Source organism: Coregonus clupeaformis, chromosome 24, assembly GCF_020615455.1.
Source record: "Coregonus clupeaformis isolate EN_2021a chromosome 24, ASM2061545v1, whole genome shotgun sequence".
Taxonomy (NCBI): domain Eukaryota; kingdom Metazoa; phylum Chordata; class Actinopteri; order Salmoniformes; family Salmonidae; genus Coregonus; species Coregonus clupeaformis.
The window spans coordinates 7,213,376-7,236,758 of NC_059215.1; the positions used below are offsets into that span (position 1 = coordinate 7,213,376).

The 23,383-nt window shown below is 41.0% G+C and overlaps 1 protein-coding gene across 4 annotated transcripts; it reads right to left on the minus strand.

Annotated features, from left to right (window-relative positions):
* Positions 1-1,728: 1,728 nt before the first annotated feature.
* Positions 1,729-21,951, minus strand: LOC121538492 (neurofascin). 4 transcript variants are annotated; one of them, XM_041846555.2, is made up of 26 exons: positions 21,645-21,951; positions 20,757-21,135; positions 20,447-20,637; positions 20,057-20,179; positions 19,615-19,833; positions 18,346-18,457; positions 13,689-13,873; positions 13,266-13,397; positions 12,959-13,102; positions 9,643-9,754; positions 9,399-9,562; positions 9,130-9,277; positions 8,822-8,946; positions 8,538-8,639; positions 8,191-8,388; positions 7,962-8,032; positions 7,611-7,833; positions 7,283-7,398; positions 6,819-7,029; positions 6,566-6,688; positions 6,265-6,438; positions 6,026-6,157; positions 4,312-4,381; positions 3,869-3,880; positions 3,515-3,553; positions 1,729-3,411 (listed from the first exon to the last, which is right to left on the minus strand). In XM_041846555.2, exons 2-26 carry the CDS (start codon positions 21,074-21,076, stop codon positions 3,156-3,158), a joined length of 3,702 nt encoding a protein of 1,233 aa, XP_041702489.1. In that variant the 5' UTR covers positions 21,077-21,135; positions 21,645-21,951; the 3' UTR covers positions 1,729-3,155. The 4 variants fall into 4 exon arrangements, with proteins under 4 accessions (XP_041702489.1, XP_041702491.1, XP_041702488.1 ...); XM_041846557.2 differs by having other exon boundaries at positions 20,757-20,862; positions 21,001-21,950; XM_041846554.2 differs by having other exon boundaries at positions 20,757-21,951.
* Positions 21,952-23,383: the final 1,432 nt, after the last annotated feature.

A 23,383-nucleotide genomic window follows, 5' to 3' on the forward strand; every position in this document is an offset into this window, starting at 1 on the left:
GGCAGGAGGCAGTCGCAGGTTTAAAAATATAAAGTACTCAGGAAATAGTAGGAGAGATTCTTCTCAGGAAAACAAGTAACATATACAATGACCGACAAAGACAAATGACAGAGGGAGTATATATACAGTGATAGAGTGGGGTTTGGAACCAGGTGTGTGTAAAGATGACGAGACAAGTCCGGGGTTGATGAGTGAAGGTCGTTTGCCAGCAGCAGGTTTGGCAGCAGCTAGAAGGCTGGCAACGCCGAACGCCTGAGCTGGACAGGAGGGGGAGCCAAAGCGAAGGCTGGTGGGCAGGTCATCATAGTAGAACAAACATTATGCAAGATCCAGGCCTTTGAGTAAGAGACATGACAAGATAAACTTGTCATAAAAATGCCAGTATTGGTGTTAAGATTTCCTTTGCTTCTTTTGTTGAAACTGGGAAGGTTTGTCCTTGGTTTAACATTCAATAATACAAAACTGTAGGCCTAACTAGGCCTAACATTCAATGTCGTCTTAGTAAGCAACTCCAGTGTATATTTAGCCTTGTGTTTTAGATTATTGTCCTACAGAAAAGTGAATTTGTCTCCCAGTGTCTGTTGGAAAGCAGACTGAACCAGGTTTTCCTCTAGGATTTGATCTGTGCTTAGGTCTATTCCATTAATTTTTATCCTAAAAAACTCCCTAGTCCTTGCCGAAGACAAGCATACCCATAACATGATGAAGCCACCATTATGCTTGAAAATATGAAGAGTAGTACTCACTGATGTGTTGTGTTGGATTTGCCCAAAACATAACAATTTGTATTCAGGACATAAAGTTCATTTATTTGCCACATTGTTTCCAGTTTTACTTTAGTGCATTATTGCAAACAGGATGCATGTTTTGGAAGATACTTCCTTCTTTTCACTTTCATTTTAGTTAGGATTGTGGAGTAACTACAATGTTGTTGATCCATCCTCAGTTGTCTCCTATCACAGCCATTAAACTCTGTAACTGTTTTAAAGTCACAATTGACCTGATGGTGAAATCCCTGAGCGGTTTCCTTCCTCTCCGGCAACTGAGTTAGGAAGGACACCTGTATCTTTATAGTGACTGGGTGTATTGATACACCATCCAAAGTGTAATTTATAACTTCACCATGCTCAAAGGGATATTCAATGTCTGCTTTTACATTTTTTACCCATCTACCAATAGGTGCCTTTCTTTGCGAGGCATTGGAAAACCTCCCTGGTCTTTGTGGTTGAATCTGTTTTTGATATTCACTGCTCGATTGAGGGACCTTACAGATAATTGTATGTGTTGCATACAGAGATTTGGTAGTCATTAACAAATCATGTTAAACACTATTAATGTACACAGAGTCCATGCATCTTCTTATGTGACTTGTTAAGCACATTTTTACTCATGAATTTATTTAGGCTTGCCATAACAATGGGGTTGAATACTTATTGACTCAAGACATTTCAACTTTTCATTTTTAATTAATTTGTTGAAAAACATTTCCACTGACATTATGGGGTGTGTAGGCCAGTGACACAACATCTCAGTTTAATCCATTTAAACATTCAGGCTGTAACAACAAAATGTGGAAAAAGTCAAGGGGTGTGAATACTTTCTGAAGGCACTGTACAAGTGCCGGGATACATTTACATTTGAGGCATTTAGCAGACGCTCTTATCCAGAGCGACTTACAGGAGCAATTAGGGTTAAGTGCCTTGCTCAAGGGCAGATCGACAGATTTTTCACATAGTCGGCTCGGGGATTAGAACCAGCGACCTTTCAGTTACTGGCACAACGCTCTTAACCACTAAGCTACCTTCCGGGATATTAAGGGGAGAGACATAATGTACAGTTAAAAAAACCAGTCCCTGACTGGAAGGTTAATTACAGTATGCCGTGTGCACCATATCATTTGAGAACATGATTAAACTGTACTGCTGCTCCTCCATATTGTACTTTCAACACTATTATTTATGATGGAAATATGCAGCTGACCTTGAGCATTTCATGTAATTAGAACAGTGTTTTAATCTATTTGTGTATTCATTAGAGGACCGTGAGTATAAGGTACATTTATCAGTTAATATTGTCAAAATCACAAGGAACATTAATGATTAGCAGAAAGAAAATAAATGATTAAATCATATCATAGCATTTACAACTTCTAAATACATTACAATTACACAAACTCCTCATACAAATGAAAGTGCGCAGGGGGAAACAAGGTACAGTATGGTCCCAGAGACATTGATTAGGGATATGTTTACGTCTGTGTTTACGCTTCCTGCTCACACCCAAAAGTAGACAATTTGCTGTCCAGACATTTAAGGCTACAGATGACATCTGCCTATCTTTGAAAGATGTTGAAGCAGCCCACAGTCCTGAAAGGTATGTACACAATGACAATGTGTCAACATACCAATTACAACATCAGCCAAGATTCACAGATCAATGTTTAGACAAAGCAACATACAAACAAGTCAAGGGCACAGAGCCCTAAAGGTGGTATCATATTTCCTGCCATCAGGTAGAGATAAAGTTAAAAAGACACTTAGCAATCCTGCCAGGCCGAAACCAGTGACTTGGCAGTGAATAGTTAATTAAGATTTTTCTCCCACTGTCATATAAATCATCATATAAATGATAATTATCATATAAATAGTTCCTCTACCAGGTGTCACTGCTTTTATCAACATGATAAACGTATCAATGTATCCCTCTGCCTAATGTGCAGTCAATATCTCTCCATTAGTAGAAATATTCCACACCCACATCAACATGCATGTACGCACGCACTTCCACACCCACATGTATGTACGCACGCACTTCCACACCCACAAAATACACTTGAAAAGCATGTACTTCTCACAACTTCATAAACGTAACTGTAACCAGACTAACTGTAACCTTCATCTTTTTGTTAAATTGCTGCTGTATTGCATTTACAGCACCAACCCAGTGTCAATGCAGAGCATGAGAATAAAGGAACACTACCAGGCTCCAACCACATCATCTTGTGTGCCTGGATTGAAGAAGATGGTGGATTTGCTTGGAAACACCTGTGTCCCCAGTTAATGGGCAGTGGGCATTCCGGACCCAGTCTGAGTCGCGTATACAACTGTTTATACAGGTGCTAGTTGAGTGTAACACCCATTGTACGTCTTGTTTCCTTATGCAAATGAGTAGATGGGGCTCATGGGGGAGTGGGCCATCGGGGAGTGTGCTTCCTGGCTCCTGCTATCACTGAACTCTGTGTCTCTGTCATCCCTCTCCTTGTGTCCAGTGTATTGGCCAATGAAGGAGCCGTCCTCGTTGAACTCAATCTCCCGTCCATCACCATAGTCCACCAGACTGTCGTCACTATCCGTCCGTTTCATCATGGTGTCTACTGTCGTCTGGCCCCTGCCAACTTTAGTCTCTTCCTCCCTTGAAGAAAAAGGACAATATCAGAGGATATGCTTCAGCAGCTGTGGTTATGGCTTAACAGCTTTCTCCATACAGTTCTAGACTAACTGGTTATAATACTTACCGTCGGGCAGAGTACGGAATGGTGGTGACACGACTTATCCTGAAACATTAAAATAGATTGTTTAGTAATTGTATTGAGAGCTACAGTGTTGAAGAACATTGCTATAAAATGTCCTCAAATGGTTGATCATTCAATCAAATCACTTAAACCATTCATTTGTTTCAACAACGATAATACTTTGAATTGCAGACAGACCTTTTTTATGTTGTTTCTTTTGTTCAGATTTCCGATTATTGGTTATAAATATAAAATACAGTCAATATATAAGTAAAATAATACAAAATAATATAGTAAAAATGGTGTAAATAATATAGTGTACATGGTGTAAACTTGTCAGTGTTTGTCTTATCATACCTTTCCAGAGACCTTCAGCAGTCCAAAGGCGAAAAGAACAAGGATGACATTTTGAAAACATTAGTAGTCAGAATAGAGAGATCAATTCTGAGGATTGGGGAGTTACCAGGAAAAATACATTATTCTGAAATAATGATAACACCGAATGGTACAATATTGTTAGGGAATTAAATGAATTTTTTCAATGTTGAATATTATTACCATGACATAATACAGTATGAATACATGTTTATATGACTGTAGATCACTGTTCATTTGGAAGGATTTAGATACCATAGCTGTCTTAAAGGGAAACTGACATGATAAGGACTACTTCACAAAATTATTATACATGATGTACGTGGTTGACTTTGACATACACAAATCTTGCATTGGTACCACTGATACTTATCTCAAGTCAAGGTTTTCTCAATTGATTTTCACAGTTCTGTTATATCGCTTACCGATAGTCAAATGATCCCTCCTGATCTTTGTCATCCACTGGCTCCAATGTCACTTCTTTCTTGTCCCGTACTGAAAATAAAAATCTCTGTCTTGTTACTTTGACCAAATATAATATAAGCACTGCATTCTTAGGGTAAATGTATCCTATCCATTAGATCATGAAGTGCAATTGTGGGATCAGAAGCTTTATGCTAGTGATTTAACTATAGCACTAGCAGTGGCGTGTTCAGAACATTTTGAACGGGGTGGCCAAGGTGGGGCAAAGACCCAGTTAAGAGGGGCCATAACATTTTGAACCTTAATTGATGCATGGTGAATTTTTAAAATATAATTATGATGGTTCAATGCATTAAATGCTTCAGCTTCATAAATCAATTCCAAAAGTGTTGTTACAGTGTTTGCATTCAAGGTCAGGCTTGTATATAAGGGTATTAGCATACAGCAGTAAATTAACTTGAAAGTGCCATCCAGAGTGTGAATTATACCGTGACATTCAGGGGGTCTCTATTTTTTGAATGGGACCTCCTATAGGCGGCCCGCAGGGTTATTTTATTTGGCCCCCCAAGTTTTCAGAGCAAAAAATAAAAAAAAGGTATATACTGCATATATTTTTGTTATATATAGTTTTAATTGTTGGACATAAAAGACTGTAAAATCACAAGGAAATCAGCTCAATGTGATTTTAATTTAGGAAATCTGTTCCCAAGTATTCCCACGCATAAATAGAGAAGCATATGTGATTGTATCCCAATGTAATCAAGGTTTGAAATTATTTAGTTTTTGTCAAATACTATATCTGTTTGGGATTCTTGTGGTCAATTTGCAGTGTACAAATTATTTATAACCTTGGCTGAATGTAATTGGGGACCCCTGCTTTATAGTAAAGACATGTAATTTAACTGTAAAAAGTGAATACCTTTTAATGTGTCACGAACACAACCAGTCATGATGTTTTCATCTGATTGTCAAACAAATCACTTCAAAAAGTAGGCCAGGCTTCCTCAAAAAATGTAACAATAAAAAAAAGAAACAAACGTATAATGATTTCTCATTCATGTCGATCCGTGTTTCATACTTTTCCTTCAACTCGCAAGAGGCTGAATCTACTGTATTTCACCAGAGAAAGCATCCGAGTGAGGCAAAAAGCACCCCTCTGTCTTAGTATCTGTAGCCCAGCCTAGCGGTTAAGAGCGTTGTGCCAGAAAATGAGAGGTCGCTGGTTTGAATCCCCGAGCCGGCAAGGTGGAAAAATCTGCCGTTCTGCCCTTGCGCAATGCGGGCAGTTAACCACCAACAACAACTGCTCTACAGGGGCGCGGGTGATGTTGATTAAGGCACCTCTCTGATTCAGAGGGGTTGGGTTAAATGCAGAAGACACATTTCGGTGGAATGCATTCAGTTGTACTCTTTTTGTACAGACAGCATCAGATACATGGGCTACACATACTAAGACAGAGTGGCGCTGTTTTGCTCGGATGCTTTCTCCGGTGAGATTGCTTAAATCTTGCTGTCGGTGCGCGTCTTGTTATAATTATAAATATATTCAGAAACAACCTATCAGATCTCAGAATTTCTGAGGGGGCCACTGGGGTGGCCAATCAGATTTCAGGGCATCCTCTGGACACACCACTGAGTTTTAGATCTGTTGGGTCTGTCTCTCCATCTAAGAATGTTATAATGTTAATCTTTTGGACTAGAGTATTGCTACAGTACCTGGGTATTTGCCCCCTCGGCTCCTCTTGATAAAGCAGACGACCAGCAGGATGAGCACGAAGAGGGCCACAGCACACATCACACCAATGACCCAGCCCTGAGTGGAGAGGTCCACCTGCTCCCGAGCATTAGCTGTATGTAAACAACCACACATGATTAATTGTCATGATCAAATCTGCAGATGTGTGGCTGTTTAATGGCTTGTAATTGTGTGTTGTGGTTGACCTGCAGTCTTATACCTTCAGTTGTATAATGGGGTGATTCCTCTGTGTACCACTCTCCTACCCCGATTCTAGTCTGTGCTGCTATGGTAAACCTATAGCGGGTGTAGCGATCATATCGGCGCACAGCAAAACTGGTGGTGTTTGGGGGAAATTCCTCAACACGCAATTCCTCCCCCTGAGTTGCGTTCACTGTAGAGAGAGTGCACAGCAGTGAGCCATGAGAACTTATGGTTAAGAGACATGCACCTACTGTACTGTACTTACTGTAGATACTGTACCTTATTTGCTCACCTGGCTAATGAGGAAGTCTTCCTACCTGTCTGATATTTGAGTATGTATCCGGTGACGATGCCATTGGGCTCTGCAGGAGTGTCCCAGTCCACCCAGATCGTGTCCAAATGTCTCTGCTGGATTCGGAAGGATCTTGGAGCAGAGGGTGCTACAGACATAGATCAAAGGTCAGAGGTCAAGTCTGAGAATAAACACTGGGAAATACATGATTAGGAAAAGAACCCTGACAGAAAAAGTGTCTGCCACATCTAATACAGCATCACAATGCTTTTCCTTACTTCCCTCTGGAGTGGAAAACTCTATGGTGTTACTGGGATGTCCCTCGTATCGGTTGTTGGCCACCACTATGTACATCTTGTAGTTGCTGTAAGGGATGAGTCCCGGCAGCACACCAGAGAGACGCGGCCCACTGGCTGGAAAGGCTTTAGACTTCATGGCCCTGCTCACACTCAGCCACCTCAGCTGGCTACTATCTCGCCAGAAGTATACCTGGGATAGGGGGGACACAGCACATGCATTAATTGTTTTGTTTGTTCGCTCTTTTGTTCCGTTGTTTATTCCCTCGTTCAGTCATTCATTAATTATTCCATTCATTCATGCAGCCAGTGTGTGAAGGGCTCTTCCTCCACTTCTCTCCTAATGAATAACAATATAGCCTGGATCTCTCCTTGTCATAACAGATTGTCACACTTGGAATTGAAAACCAGAAACTAAACAAGCCACCTATTCCCAGTAGTCTGACCTTGTATTCCTTCAGTTCTCCCATGATGCTGCTGCGAGCCACGGGGTCCCAGTGCACGGTGACCTTAGTGGCCTCTATCCTGGACACACGCAGGTTGAGGGGGGCAGCAGTGGGACCTGGGAGACACCCACAGGAAGTTGTAATTCACTATGGTATGGCAAGTGTCAACTAGGGATAGACATCACAAAGATCCGTTTTTATGTGTAAACAATAAACAGCCATTAATTCATGGCATGGGCATGGGTCGATCTAGGTCTATAGCTACCTGTAAATGTGTATAAAAAAAGAGTATCTGTATCTGCAGGAAGGGATGGGTGGTCATACTCACGGTCTTCTCCAGAGTAGCCTATGATGACAGGGGACTCTGGGCCCAGCCCAAAGTCATTGACAGCCTGGACCTTTATCTCATAGGGTGTGAAGGTGTCTGTGTCATAGATGTAGTATTTACACCACCAAGTGGTAGCATTTTTCCACTCCTCCCTGGAATCCCTCCGTTTCCACCACACCAAATACTTTAAGTGGGGCCCGTTCCACTCTCTGTTGTTTAGTGCCTTTTCCGCATACCAGACACGGAAGTTTAATTGTACAGAATAAAAGTTGTTATTCATCATTGAATAAATATTGAGTTACAAATGAATGAATGGAGCACTAGCTTTTGAAAAAGCTTTGACTGTATCACCTCCCAGCTGATCATCATGTTGTTTCTCCATGTTCCCACTCCTTGGATGTTTTTAGGGATGGCGTCTGGAGCTGAGAATCATAGCAAGTTAGAAAGCTCATTGTCCAATTGTTTGAATATGAAAGATCAGTGTTGTCAGCTGTATTCCTGTTCAATACAATTAATGAAGCCAATGAGAAATCCATTATTCATATCACATTATCAAACCCATCAAGCATGAAATACTCACGTGCTCCACCAGTCTGGAAGTTGGCTGACGAGCGACTGGGTTTACTCATACCAATGTCATTGATAGCAATGACCCTAAACTCATAGATAATGAATGGTGACAGTTGCAGAATGACAGAGTTGAGGTTTCCAGGGTACGTAGAAAGGTTTCTCCACTTGAAAGGTAACCAGTCGTCATCATCATACTGCACCAGGTATTCTGGAGGAAAAGTCCAGAAGAACACACTGATTACTTCAGTTGATGTTAGCTAACTCTGACCATTTCAAAGAAACTATGGTGTATATGTGGCCTATGTTTCCTCTGGATGTCCTGCTCCTGAGGTGTAGACTGTAAGGTAGAGCTGTTACCTTTGATAGGACTGTGATTGCTATCTCCAGGGGTCCAGGTAAGCCTGACGCTGCGCTCGAAGGGGTCCGACAACTGCAAGTTTGTAGGGGGGTCTGGACGATCTGGGATGAAGGGAAGGAAACTTTTGATGGAAATTCCAAAAACATATAGCATGCTTATGAACTCTCTATCTGCTACTCTTACATAATACAATGCAATTAACATTACATAACATGTAATGCAATTGCTGAAACACAGTGTATGTAGCTATGTATGTTAACTAAGTGTCAAGTTATAGTCCTACCCATCACCACCAGGCGGGCGGAGGCAGTGTTTTTGTCCATCTCAGTCTTGATGATGCAGGTGTAATTGCCCTCGTCTCCTCTGTTGACGTTTGTGATGACCAGAGTTGATTCATCCAGCGACAGCCTGGAGATAATTAAAAGGACACAATACTGTTATTATTACGAAGTAATCTTGACAAATTCAGTTGAACTATTCACCGTTTAGCCTTTAGTTATACTCAGATATAGACTATAACTTGGAAGTTAGGGTGGCAACAGAAACCCCATGGTTACAATGGTTAGGACAACTAGTCATATTCAGGCTCACCTCCAGCCTATGATGAGGAACTGCTTGTTCTTCAGCCAGGTGGTGGTGATGGCAACCGTTGGGTCATGTTGGGCCTTACACTCCAACCGGACATCAGTCCCCCGGAGGACTCTCATATTATCTGGGCGTTTGAGAATTTTGGTTGACTCTGAAAAAGAGAGGATACGGATGATGAGAACACCTGCAATGTGATCCATGAACAGTGTAACTCTAGATTGAACCACATGCAGAAGCAAAGTGTTACAGTAAATCTATTATTGGGCATTCACCTTTGACCTCTAGTTTGACCTGGTTTTCATCTCGTCCTGCTACGTTGCTGACAATACACAGATATGTCCCCTGGTCATCCATACGGGTGCCTCTGATCTGTAGTGTCCCGTTGCTGTGTACTTTAAAGCGATTCCCCTCCAGGTTTCCCAGTCCAAACTTAGACCTGTGCAAAAACAGTTAGTCAGTTACACACATGCATACACACACACACCTGAGAGAAGAGCATCATAAACATGTTCTCACCAGCGCAGATCAGGCACAGGCGAGCCAAAATAGCGGCAGTCTAGCCAGGCGCGGCTGCCCTCAATTACCTTCACCAGGTCAGTCCTGGGCCTGAGGATACGTGGCGTTGCATCTACAGAAAGGAAGATGAGACAATAGACAACTACCATATGCTTTTTATCTTCATTCCTGGCTATGGAGCGATTTTAGTGCCAACAGAAATGGTATAATTTTGAATTTGTATTAGGATATTGAATTTAAATATAATATTTTTGAATTTGTAATGCACAAATTAAATCATAAAATGTATAAATTGATCTTTTATTTCATGATTTGAAACTGAATTGAATGAATATTACATTCTGTTTTAAATTCAATATAAATTTACATTCAAATTCAATATTTATACATTCAGTTTCAATATGGTAGATATTGCATTCATTGTCTGCGTATCCAGTTTACAAACTGTCATTTCAAGTTTATTCAAGTTTCATATATTCAACTTCTTAGATGCATTCAGATTCAGTTTTCAAATGCAGTTCTCTAAATTCAGATTCAAAACCTGAGACAACATCCTGGTACTTTGCCAGCCAGGAAAGTTAGAAGAGAATAGATTGAATCAAACTTGAATACAGTGGCTTGCGAAAGTATTCACCCCCCTTGGCATTTTTCCTATTTTGTTGCCTTACAACCTGGAATTAAAATAGATTTTTTGGGGGTTTGTATTATTTGATTTACACAACATGCCTACCAGTTTGAAGATGCAATATATATATTTTTTTGTGAAACAAACAAGAAATAAGACAAAGAAACTGAAAACTTGAGCGTGCATAACTATTCATCCCCCCCAAAGTCAATACTTTGTAGAGCCACCTTTTGCAACAATTACAGCTGCCCACCCGACTAGAATTACTACTCTCGACGGGTCTGACCTAGAGTATGTGGACAACTACAAATACCTAGGTGTCTGGTTAGACTGTAAACTCTCCTTCCAGACTCATATTAAGCATCTCCAATCCAAAGTTAAATGTAGAATCGGCTTCCTATTTCGCAACAAAGCCTCCTTCTCTCATGCTGCCAAACATGCCCTCGTAAAACGGACTATCCTACCGATCCTTGACTTCGGCGATGTCATTTACAAAAAAGCCCCCAACACTCTACTCAGCAAATTGGATGTAGTCTATCACAGTGCCAACCGTTTTGTCACCAAAGCCACATATACTACCCACCACTGTGACCTGTACGCTCTTGTTGGCTGGTCCTCACTACATATTCGTCGCCAAACCCACTGGCTCCAGGCCATCTATAAATCACTGCTAGGCAAATCCCCGCCTTATCTTAGCTCATTAGTCACCATAGCAACACCCACCCGTAGTATGCGCTCCAGCAGGTATATCTCACTGGTCATCCCCAAAGCCAACACCTCTTTTGGCCGCCATTCCTTCCAGTTCTCTGCTGCCAATGACTGGAACGAACTGCAAAGATCTCTGAAGCTGGAGACACTTATCTCCCTCACTAACTTTAAGCATCAGTTGTCAGAGCACCTTACCGATCACTGCACCTGTACACAGCTCATCTGAAATTAGCCCACCCAACTACCTCATCCCCATATTGTTATTTATTTTGCTCATTTGCACCCCAGTATCCCTATTTGCACATCATCTCTTGCACATCTATCATTCCAGTGTTAATACTCATTGTAATTATTTTGCACTATGGCCTATTTATTGCCTTACCTCCATAACTTGCTACATTTGCACACACTGTATATATATTTTCTGTTGTATTTTTGACTTGATGTTTTGTTTTACCCCATATGTAACTCTGTGTTGTTGTTTTTATCGCACTGCTTTGCTTTATCTTGGCCAGGTCGCAGTTGTAAATGAGAACTTGTTCTCAACTGGCTTACCTGGTTAAATAAAGGTGAAATATTTTTTTTTTTTTTAAGTCTCTATAAGCTTGGCACATCTAGCCACTGGGATTTTTGCCCATTCTTCAAGGCAAAACTGCTCCAGTCTCATCTGACCAGAGTACCTTCTTCCATATGTTTGGGGAGTCTCCCACATGCCTTTTGGCGAACACCAAATGTGTTTGCTCATTTTTTTCTTTAAGCAATGGCTTTTTTCTGGCCACTCTTCTGTAAAGCCCAGCTCTGTGGAGTGTACGGCTTAAAGTGGTCCTATGGATAGATACTCCAATCTCCGCTGTGGAGCTTTGCAGCACCTTCAGGGTTATCTTTGGTCTCTTTGTTGCCCCTCTGATTAATGCCCTCCTTGCCTGGTCCGTGAGTTTTGGTGGGCGGCCCTCTCTTGGCAGGTTTGTTGTGGTGCCATATTCTTTCCATTTTTTAATAATGGATTTAATGGTGCTCCGTGGGATGTTCAAAGTTTCGGATATTTTTTTATAACCCAAACCTGATCTGTACATCTCAAAAACGTTGTCCCTGACCTGTTTGGAGAGCTCCTTGGTCTTCATGGTGCCGCTTGCTTGGTGGTATCCCTTGCTTAGTGGTGTTGCAGACTCTGGGGCCTTTCAGAACAGGTGTATATATACTGAGATCATGTGACAGATCATGTGACACTTAGATTGCACACAAGTGGACTTTATTTACCTAATTATGTGACTTCTGAAGATAATTGGTTGCACCAGATCTTATTTAGGGGCTTCATAGCAAAGGGGGTGAATACATATGCACACACCACTTTCCGTTATTTATTTTGTATAATTTTTTCAAACAAGTAATTTTTTTCATTTCACTTCACCAATTTGGACTATTTTGTGTATGTCCATTAAATGAAATCCAAATAAAATTTAATTTAATTTCAATTTAAATTACAGGTTGTAATGAAACAAATTGGAAAAACGCCAAGGGGGATGAATACGTTTGCAAGGAACTGTATATGAAACTTTGATTAACTTGAAATGATGGTTTGAAAACTTGATACACAGACAATGAATGCAATATCTACCATATTGAAACTGAATATACAGTATAAATATTGAATTTGAATATTCAATTAAATTGAAATTGAATTTTAAAACTGAATGGTATATTCATTCAATTCAGTTTCAAATCATGAAATACAAGTTCAATTTATGAATTAAATTATTCAATTTGAGCATTACAAATTCAAAAATATTACATTCAAATTCAATATCATAATATTCTGGAATTCAAATACAAACACCACATACGTGGTGTTGCATCTTGAGGAACAGAAAACTAAATTGTATCACACTAGAATTCTGCAATTGTGACCTAATTTCTGCATTTACATATATACCAATGCATAAAGAGGTTTAGGGTTATTTTCTGCAAACAAATGTAATATCTTACGCAGTACGTTGATGTAGGCATTGGCAAACAGGTAGCCGTACTGGTTAGAGGCATTGCACTGGTAAACACCAGTGTTTGCCACAGTCACAGAACGGAAGGTAATTGTGTCCCCTGACACCTCCCTGTTTGGGACTGGAGTAGCATCTGGAAAGGATAGGAGAAGGAGAAGTAAACTATTATTTCCTAGTGTTTCAACTTACTTTACCATATAACCTTTTAAATTAAGTAATAAAATGGCTGATATTATTCATATCATTATTGAAAAATCTGAGTTGCACCTATAAGTGTGCTTAGGTTATTTGCTTACCCTCGATTGTATCTCCGTTGATGAACCAGCGGATACTGGGCCGGGGGATGCCGTCAGAGCGGCACACTAAGCGTGCATTCTCCTCTGGGGCCAGCACCAGGTTACTGGGCTTCTCCAACCAGAACGGAGCCGCTGTCATGGAGATCAGGTCAACAGAAAAAGACAAACATATCATATCACATAAATCTACATAAATATTAAATATTTCCGGAATATCAAACCCCATACAAGGACAAGTAACCATGTCCAGGCTATATCAAACTACTGAATATAAAACGAATGGGCTATTTCCTCCCAAGGGAAATCAAACAGTGAAATGTAAAGTTCAAATCGAGATCAATGTGAGAGTAAATATGTTGAACATGTCCCTGTATCTGTGTGTTGGTGTGATGCAGGATGATGTGATGTAGATGATTGGCTGACCTTTGATCCGGACAGTGATGGTGTGTTCCAGGTATCCAATCTTGTTTGTGGCAGTGCAGGTGTATTCACCAGCGTCCTCAAACGTGGCCTTTGGGATCTGCAGTAACTTCTTGTAGTTCTTCACCTTCATGTTGGTCGTGTCCAGTTCCTCTCCATCTTTGGTCCATGTGATGACAGGGGTTGGACTATTATATGGTAAGAAAACCAAAGGCCATTTCAGGGCACTGGTTCTTATGGCATTTAAAAGTGAACAGTTCCAGGAAAATGACATAAACAAATTGGTTTGACATGCTTGTAGTCAGTGGTCGATTTATTGAAAGTTAATCACGGGCATGCTATGTTGGGGGGGATGGAATTAAAACCAAATAAAATCACAAGTCAGGTGTATTCAGGATGCTTTGAACGTTGAATGAACATTCAAAACTTAACGACTTGGTTTGAAGTAGTAAAAGTACAAAACATGATACGCGAGGCATTTCAATTTAGCGTTTTCTCTATTCAATGACTTACAACACTGTCCAGGACATAGCTTAAAACAAGTAGCTGGGAAGTGGAATAGTAGAAGAAGTATGGAGAATAAGCACATTAATTACCCTATATGTTTTGCCCATAATAAGGAATCAAAATTGTTCCACTGACTTGATTAGCTATTGTGAAAGACCAAATAAATTAAACAGATGTATGTGAAATGTGACCGGAGCCTGCATTTGGTCCTATTTTAATTATTGTTAATTGAGATACACTACATGACCAAAAGTATGTGGACACCTGCTAGTCGTACCTCTCATTCCAACATCATGGGCATTAATATGGAGTTGGTCCCCCCTTTGCTGCTATAACAGCCTCCACTCTTCTGGTAAGGCTTTCCACTAGATGTTGGAACATTGCTGCAGGGACTTGCTTCCATTCAGCCACAAGAGCATGAGTGAGGTCAGGCACTGATGTTGGGCGATTAGGCCTGGCTCGCAGTCGGCGTTCCAATTCATCCCAACGGTGTTCGATGGGGTTGAGGTCAGGGCTCTGTGCAGACCAGTCAAGTTCTTCCACACCGATCTCGACAAACCATTTCTGTATGGACCACACTTTGTGCATGGGGGCATTGTCATGCTGAAACAGGAAAGGGCCTTCCCCAAACTGTTGCCACAAAGTTGGAAGCACACAATCGTCTAGAACGTCATTGTATGCTGTAGCGTTAAGATTTCCCTTCACTGGAACTAAGGGGCCTAGCCCAAACCATGAAAAACGGCCCCTTATCTTTATCCCTCTTCCACCAAACTTTACAATTGGCACTATGCATTGGGGCAGGTAGCGTACTCCTGGCATCCGCCAAACCTAGATTAATCCGTCGGACTGCCAGATGGTGAAGCGTGATTCATCACTCCAGAGAACGCGTTTCCACTGCTCCAGAGTCCAATGGCTGCAAGCTTTACACCTCTCCAACCGACGCTTGGCATTGCGCTTGTGTGCTGCTGCTCGGCCATGGAAACCCATTTCATTAAGCTCCCGACAAATCACAATAACAGCAGTTACAGTTGACTGGGGCAGCTTTAGCAGGACAGAAATTTGACAAACGGACTTGTTGGAAAGGTGGCATCCTATGAAGGTGCCACGTTGAATGTCACTGAGCTCTCAGTAAGGCGTGTGCTAGATTTTATACACCTGTCAGCAATGGGTGTGGCTGAAATAGCCGAATCCACAAATGTGAAGGGGTGTCCACATACTTTTGTACGTTAAATATACCATCAACAGTTGGTTTGTTTAATTCAGGGCCTAAAAAACGAAAAACTTGAAAGAATCATGATACAAGCCTCTCGTTCACCACAGGGGGCTTATTGGAGCTGTCATTTGTTACTGAGACTTATAAAAGTGTGCTTCAAACAATGTACATTTGTGATTGCTAGGCGTACATTTAAGATTATTCTTGATACATTAGAATTTTGAAACGATGTCTGGTTGAGGCCATAACTGGAATAGATTGTGAACTACTGTTGTTGGAATTAAATTGCTTGACTGCTACAGGCGAGATTCTATGGAATGCCGTTTGGGTCTTTGCATGTCAAAAACGATACACGTCAAATAACACTATTTGACGTGTCAAATAAACTTGTTGAACAATCAGGACCTGAATATGACTGCACGTCACATAATAATTTAACGCGTTCATTAAATTTTTACGTAGTTATTACACATTGATTACACTATCACTCGTATTTCATAAAATGTCACAACTATTCATCGATACGTATGCTATGATGCTGGTAAAGTTGTCTCGCGCACCTACAGTGCTGGTCATAAAAAAAGCTAGCTAGCTGATGGATGCAAACAATGTTCTTCCCCAAAAGCAAAACGACAATCTGTTTCAGTAGCTATAGTTAGCTAGCTAACTATCTCGCTAGGAGTCATCATCTAAAATAACCCTAATTTATAAAACAGTTCTTATTTGATTCATTGTGGTCGGACCCATCTATGTGAAGCTAGCCACAATAAGGGTTAGCCACAACAGTGGACTTTGCGGTTAGCCTTCAAAATATTATGTATTTGACAGTGATGCAAATGAATACAAATAGTAGAATTATGCCATAATTGAATAGATCATGCTAAACGAGGTTGGAATGTTGTTATATAAAATCAACAAAAGACAATAATTTGTTAATTTGACAAAGATCTGTTGAAATCACACTGGATGTATTACACTTTTGAATTGCATTGGGGGCATACTTATTTCACTGTAGAGCCTTACCTATGGATTGTGGATCAATGACATGGGGTATCAGTCTACTCAGTGACACCCAGAGAACATTAGCGTTGTAGCTCTTATTGCGGGATTCTGAAACAACTGTGAATTAAGCAACATTTATTGTCAACCTACTATGTGTATTGAACACTATTTCAGAGGAACCTACTATGTGTATTGAACACTATTTCAGAGGAAAAACAATACTGCTTGGATGTTTTGGTGTTTGGATGTTTTGGTGTCTGATAACTCTGAGGAGGACGTTGGGAAAAAGCTATTGGGTATTGAGTAGACTGATACCCCATTTAATTCATCCCCAATCCTTAGGTAAAGCTGTACGGTGCAATATGAATGTCAATACACACAATAGGCTGACTGGGAAAGGTGATTTAACACAGTCACAGTCCCGCGATAAGAGCTACAACGCTAATATTTGAGTAAACTCTGCACAGTTGTGTTCTGCGGGTGTCATCAAGTAGACTGATACCCTATTTCATTGCTTCACATTCCAACCTTGTTCAACATTATCTAGTCTAAATATGGCATGATTCCACCAATTGTAACCTTCTGCATCACTTTCAAAGAGGTGAAGCTAGGTGGCTACTTATGACGTTAGCTTTGGGCAACAGGGTTACGTAGTTGGCTAGCTATTTATTTTCATGAACTAAAGTTAAATTTCAATAGGCGAACAACAAGTGGCTACCTAGCTAATACTTACTCACAATAATTCCTAAATCATTGCTAAGAATAATGAAAATGACTGCAGTTTCTACTGGTCATTGTTTTCAGGCTGGTTGTATTGGTGCTAGCTAGGTACCAAGCTAAAGCTAGTTAGCTACCCTAGAAGTTGCGGTCGAACAAATAATGCCTTATTACCAACGTGCTATTTTAAACACATCGTTCGTGGCCGGTGTGTGCTTAAAGCTAGCTAGCTACCCCAGAAGTTGCGGTCGAACAAATAATGACTTATTACCAACGGGCTATTTTAAACACATCGTTCGTGGCCGGTGTGTGCTTGTTTGCAGACTTTTTTTGTACAGCTTTGACGGCTACTGATAGTAGTGGTGGCGCTTGGCTTGCACGTGCAAATTCAGCACACACAACATTCTATAATAGAATTGAGTTATTTGACGTGTCAAATTAAAAGCTTATTTAACAAGTCAAAAAGTGCTATTTGCCGTGTATCTTTTTTGACACGCAAAGACCCAAACGGCGTTCCATAAGATTCGCACAATATCGTTCGCGAACTGCAGCAGCCCCCCAAATGATTCGTTCTCGAGTTCTATTTAATTTTTTTCAGAGGCAGGCTGTGTATGTTTTGGTTATATAAAGCTGTGTCCATCGATAACATTCTAGAATCAATTAACTGCATTCTTTCTAGCGCCATGCAGTCAATTATCAGTTCTAAACATGCATTTTCTTTGCTATGCTGTCTGCAGCATGATCTACTTTCCAAGGCTAAAGCATCGCGGAGAAAAGCGTTGTTACAGATTGCATAGGCCTAATAAAATCGGGATCCATTTTTTCCCCTTCAAATTATTGAGCTAACAAAGGGTACGCGTTTATTCATTTTTTCTAACATGGGGTACGGTAGTACCCCCGCTTACCCTCTCAATTCGAGCACTGCTAGTACTCCTATATTTTAACTATTGTGTTGTCCCATGTTTCTGTTCCTCTTGGTCAAGTCATGGTTGTAAATAAGAAGTGATTCTGAACTGAATTGCCTTGGGAAAGCATGTCCAAAAAAGTTTGTGGTTGAGAGGATCATGGCTATAACGTAAAAATTCATGAAAAACTAAATTAGCTTTTTGGTCTTAATTTAAGGTTAGGGTTAGGTGAAAAAAATCTGATTTTAAGAATACCTTTTTTATAAATAGGCAGGGTTTAGCATGTGGTAACTAGTGACGACCGAGGATCACTTACACTCCAGCAGCGATGCACTCGAGGAGCAGCTCCTCCCCCTGCAGGACAGTCTGGGAGCTGGACCTCCCGGCTGGAGACAGAAAGGTGGGGGCGGCCTCAGACACCATGCGGGCTGTGGAGGAAACACACCACACAGAGTTAGAACCATAGAGATAGATAGAGGATTCTAGTACACAAAAGCTTGTTTTAGCATGGGAAGCGCCATTGAGGACTTTCACCATTTTAAAGTAGTCAACTGGGTGGGACTTCCTATGGGTTTAAGTTGCAATATGTAACTTTTTGGGCGACCTGACCAAATTCACATAGAAATGTGAGTTATAGATCTGTCATTCTCATTGAAAGCAAGTCTAAGAAGCGGTAGATCTGTTCTATGAGCCTTATTTCTATGCTTCCTGTTAAGTTTACTTTCGGTTTTGTACGCCAGCTTCAAACAGTTAAAAATACAATACTTTTGGTTATTGAAAATATATTTCACAGTGGTTTAGATGGTACAATGATTCTCTACACCCTGAGTGCTTGTGCTAGAATTTTAGCAACCAGGAAATGGCGGAGCAATTTCTGCATATTGCATCTTTAAGGAAGGATCACATAATTCCATCCAGGTCACCAGGAGGGATCAGCCAATGAATTATACCTGTGAGGAAACATTCCATAACTGCAGGTGGCAGTAAATCGCCAACCTTGGCTTTATACCTGTTCAAATAACAGACTCTAGGTGGCAATGTGCACCCTTTCAGTTTGTTTGCCAACTCATAGAAGTAGTAGAACAAGAAAATCGACCACTTCAAAATGGAGATGGCCTCAATGGCGCTGCCCGTGCTCTCACAGACACCAAAATGGGACAGATACAATGACGCGATGTCTATCTAAGTCTATGTTTAGAACTTTTGTCACTTAAATATCCTGACAGCATGGACTACAACTGTGGTTTGACAGAAAACAGTGGCGCCTAACTCATCCTGGGCCTGAAGACTGTGTGTCAAGGCAGACCAATGTTATAGAAGGGTCAGGTTGTTAAGACAAGGAGGTTGTTCATTCTTGACAGTATACTTAGTAAAAATTAAACACAACAAAAGAAGCAGAGCACACACTCACCACTGCACTAGGTCAGTAAGATCAGAGAAGAGCTATGGTGAGTCAGATTAGGGATAGTCTGAAATAAAACAATGTGGGGCAAACCAAAGTAACAGTTTATTAAGGAAGGTCAATTAGTACATAGTAAGTTAAGTAAATTATACAACATCCCTTGTGCCACATACCAATACTCACTTGTAAGGACTCTTACGGTTATAGGCATCTTCTGTTGGATGATGTTTTTGTAGGGGAAGCGTGCGTTGCAGCAGTAGTCGGTGGCAGAGTCATTGACGTAGACATTAGAGAAGTAGAGATCTCCATTCACCCCCATGGACACTCTACGGTCTTGTTTGATAGGCAGCATGACTGGGGGGTGGGGCTGGTGAGGCCAGTTGAAAGGTCTCCCCGATGAACCTGAAATTAAATACAAAGTTATGTATGCATTTCCTGGTAAGGTCATCTGGAGTCGATAGGATAAATACAGATAATGTTTGGGATAAGTACCATATTACAAAAATATGCACAAAATAATCAGTTCCGAACGAGAGATCGGTGGTTGTCATTAGTTATAGAATATCAATGCCATTCCTAGACATGATGCACTTCTGATTTGAGAATAGGAGATAGGCCTACTCACACTTGCTCATCCAGTAGGTTTCAGGTTTGGGAGGGCCTGGAGGAGGGCTGCAGTCCAGGACCAGAGGGAGACCAACACTCACCGTTACAGGTTCCAACACCTCTCTGGGCCACAGAGGGGACCCTGACATGGAAACATAGGGTTAAGAGGACGAGGTTAGAGGCATTTAACACAGGGAGCAGAATCTTGCTGGGACATGGACTTATCTCAACACAAGACCACTTTTGAGGTCTGAAAATGGCTGACAAATTTGATTTTGGAGTGATTTGTCCCTTTAGGCTTTGCTTGGTTCTGCCACCAAAGTTGAGCATTTTCAAGGTTTGAGGCCCTAGCTTTTCGAATGTACTCTGTGACAATGGATTCAAAAGCCTGAATGGAGTGGCAGCTTACTATAGATACGTAGGTTGATCTTGTTTGAGTATGCAGTGCCATACTCGTTGGTGGCAACACACTGGTACTCCCCCTCATAGGCCTCCGGGTCAGCCCAGGCATAGATGTCCAGCGTCCCCGAACGTCTCCTCATCGAGGCCTGAGGGTCCCGTGCCACATTGAAATACTTCCCATTACGCCTCCATGAGAAACTTAGGGATAAAGGCAAGTCATTTGGTTCAAGTAATTAAAAGAGTTGTACTACAGCTACTCACAATTTTTATATGGTTTTGAACTATAAAGAAAGTTCTATGGATGTGTTAGTTCTTACATTGGGTGGGGGGTGCCTTTGGCTTCACACTCAACGACCATGTTGTCTCTGGGGTCCACGACATGATCCTTCAACGACTGTTTTATAATGGTGGGAGGCTGTCTGACTGTAGGTTGACAAGTCAAAATTAAAGACCTGATTGCATTAGGATTGTACACTAATTTACATACTGTATTTGACAATATGCAGCACTGTAAAGTGTTATCACCATCTTGCAGGGACACAATAGGTTGTATTGACTTACTTTCCAGTGGGACGTCGATGGCAGACATTCCTTGCCATAACAGTATTAATAGAGTGAATCTGGCCAGCGTCCCCATCTCTACAGTGAATGGCCTCCACCAATCCTGTTGAACTGCTAGATGCCCTTATCTAGAAACTGTTTTATAAGTGACCGATTAAGCAATTCAAATGTTTCATGAAATAAAATGAAATGAAATATCATTACATTTATGGGACCAACTGTTTTGTAAGACAATGTTTTCTAGCACAAAACAACAAAATAAAATTAAATGCCATTTAGTTTCCAAACAGCAGTATTTAATCTCTGTCCCACTCAACAGTCTGCGCTGTCACATTCTCTGACAGAGTCTCTTTGTCACTGTTTCCAAACAATAGATCCACCAACGCAACACATGCCCAGGAATCAACTCCAGTCTCAAGCCATTATGAAAAACCAGCCTCCTTCACAGGACTACATTATGAAGCTTTACTTGAATCCCAAAGAAATATGTCACTACTATTTTACCCTGTTATTTATAAATATATATGATGCAAAGTGTAACAAAACAGATCATTGATCAGATTCATTGATCAACTCATCAACAACCATTATCAAAACTTTTCCTCCTCTTATTAGAACGCATTAACTCATTACATCTGCATTACCTTTCATTAGTATAATCCTTCAAGTGGAATCACAAGAGGTTTCCCTCTTCCCCATCATCTCCATGACTCTCCAATGCATTGAGTTTCTCCACAATTCCAATGTCCAGTTAATGCAGTAAACAGATAAAGTCCTTGGTGGTCAATCAGTCAATTTTGTTTCCTTGGTCAATCAAATAGCAGGAATCTGGAGAGGCAGAGCAGAGTTAACATCTCAGTAATAGAGTTTCTGTCTGTGCCATTGCCATTCTGCACTCTGCCCACCCATCTCATGAATTATGAATGAGCTCCCTTCGCCCCCCTCATCACCCACATCTCTGTGCCTGCCAAGCTCTCTCTCTCTCTCTCTCTCTCTCTCTCTCTCTCTCTCTCTCTCTCTCTCTCTCTCTCTCTCTCTCTCTCTCTCTCTCTCTCTCTCTCTCTCTCTCTCTCTCTCTCTCTCGTACACGCACATATTCGTTCAAAGAAATTTGTGAATAAGTATCATGGATAGTTTTAACAATGAGATTATAAAATGTGGTTTGAGTGGAATGATTGAGCACTGCTTGGAATTGGAATGACTGACATTGTTGAGGTTTGGCCATGACATAATTTGCAAGGAAAGAAAGATGATGGTTGTCACAACCATAGATATAGAACCTCGATACATGGTCTGTGGTCACAACCTTGTATGCTAACTCATTTGATGATGCATATCTAGGGGGAACTTATGAGGGAAACCAGACAGAATTGTTTGTATTTACCTCAAAGCTGTGTAACAACAATGCTTTATCTCTATTGCAGTCCCACACACTGCTTATGGGTTTATTCATAAGGAGCAATTTCAGTGCCAAAAATAATTACACAGAAATACTCAGTGTACTCAGTGGAAACACAAGCCAGCCCATAGTCTGCACATGGTTTGCATTTGTATTAGTTTTGATGACATCAATGATGTGGGCCTTATTGTTGGCTATTGAAAACAAGGGAACAGAGTATGAGTGCAATGTTTGTCTCAAATGAATTATTTATGCAAGAAAAAACTCTGGCAAATGATCTCATCATAAAGGCTGTTACAAGGAATGAAATATAGGACTGTTTTATAGGCAAAACAGAGGCATATTTGTATCAAGCAATGTCTGTTGTGTCTGTTCGTGAACTGTGTTGAAAGCGATTTTATGGTGTCTAACCCTCTGGCCAAATTAACTTCCTTTTGTGCGAAAACAAAAAGAAACACTTCACTTGTTTGCACTCTGGCCACCTTCCCACTATTGTCTCCTTCCAATATGTAGCTCATCAGCATTTTCTATTCCCATTCTATTCTATACTCAACCACTCTAAAACAGTACACCTCACAGGTGGCTGGTGGCACCTTAATTGGGGAGGACGGGCTCATAGTAATGGCTGGAACAGAGATAAATGGAATGGAATCAAACACATCAAAGACATGGATACCACTCCATTCACTCCATTCCAGCCTCCTGTGGTACACCCAAGCAAGAACAATCATTCAGACTGACTGACATCCTCAGAAAGGGCAAAGGTCAAAGCCATTCAGCGGAGGACCCTTCAGGGAAACTAAATGCTTTCTTTTCTAGAAACAGCACAGGACTCTAGAAGAGGCCTCTGTCTCTGTGGCCGTCTCAAGCCTCTCTACATAGTTCTGACCCGTGTAGGCTAGGCGCCCAGGAATGCAGACACAGCACTAATTCATGGATATGTACTGTACTCTATGCTAAAATGGACAAACACGAATGGTGAGG

Excerpts from the sequence above, each read along its gene's own strand:
- LOC121538492 (XM_041846555.2), bottom strand. The coding sequence starts at position 21,076 with ATGGGGACGCTGGCCAGATTCACTCTATTAATACTGTTATGGCAAGGA. Across the intron at positions 13,874-18,345 it reads GAGTGCATCGCTGCTGGAGT|TCCAACCCCTGTCATCACAT; the intron begins GTAAGTGATCCT and ends ACCATATAATAG. Across the intron at positions 7,030-7,282 it reads GAGAACTGAAGGAATACAAG|GTATACTTCTGGCGAGATAG; the intron begins GTCAGACTACTG and ends CCCCTATCCCAG.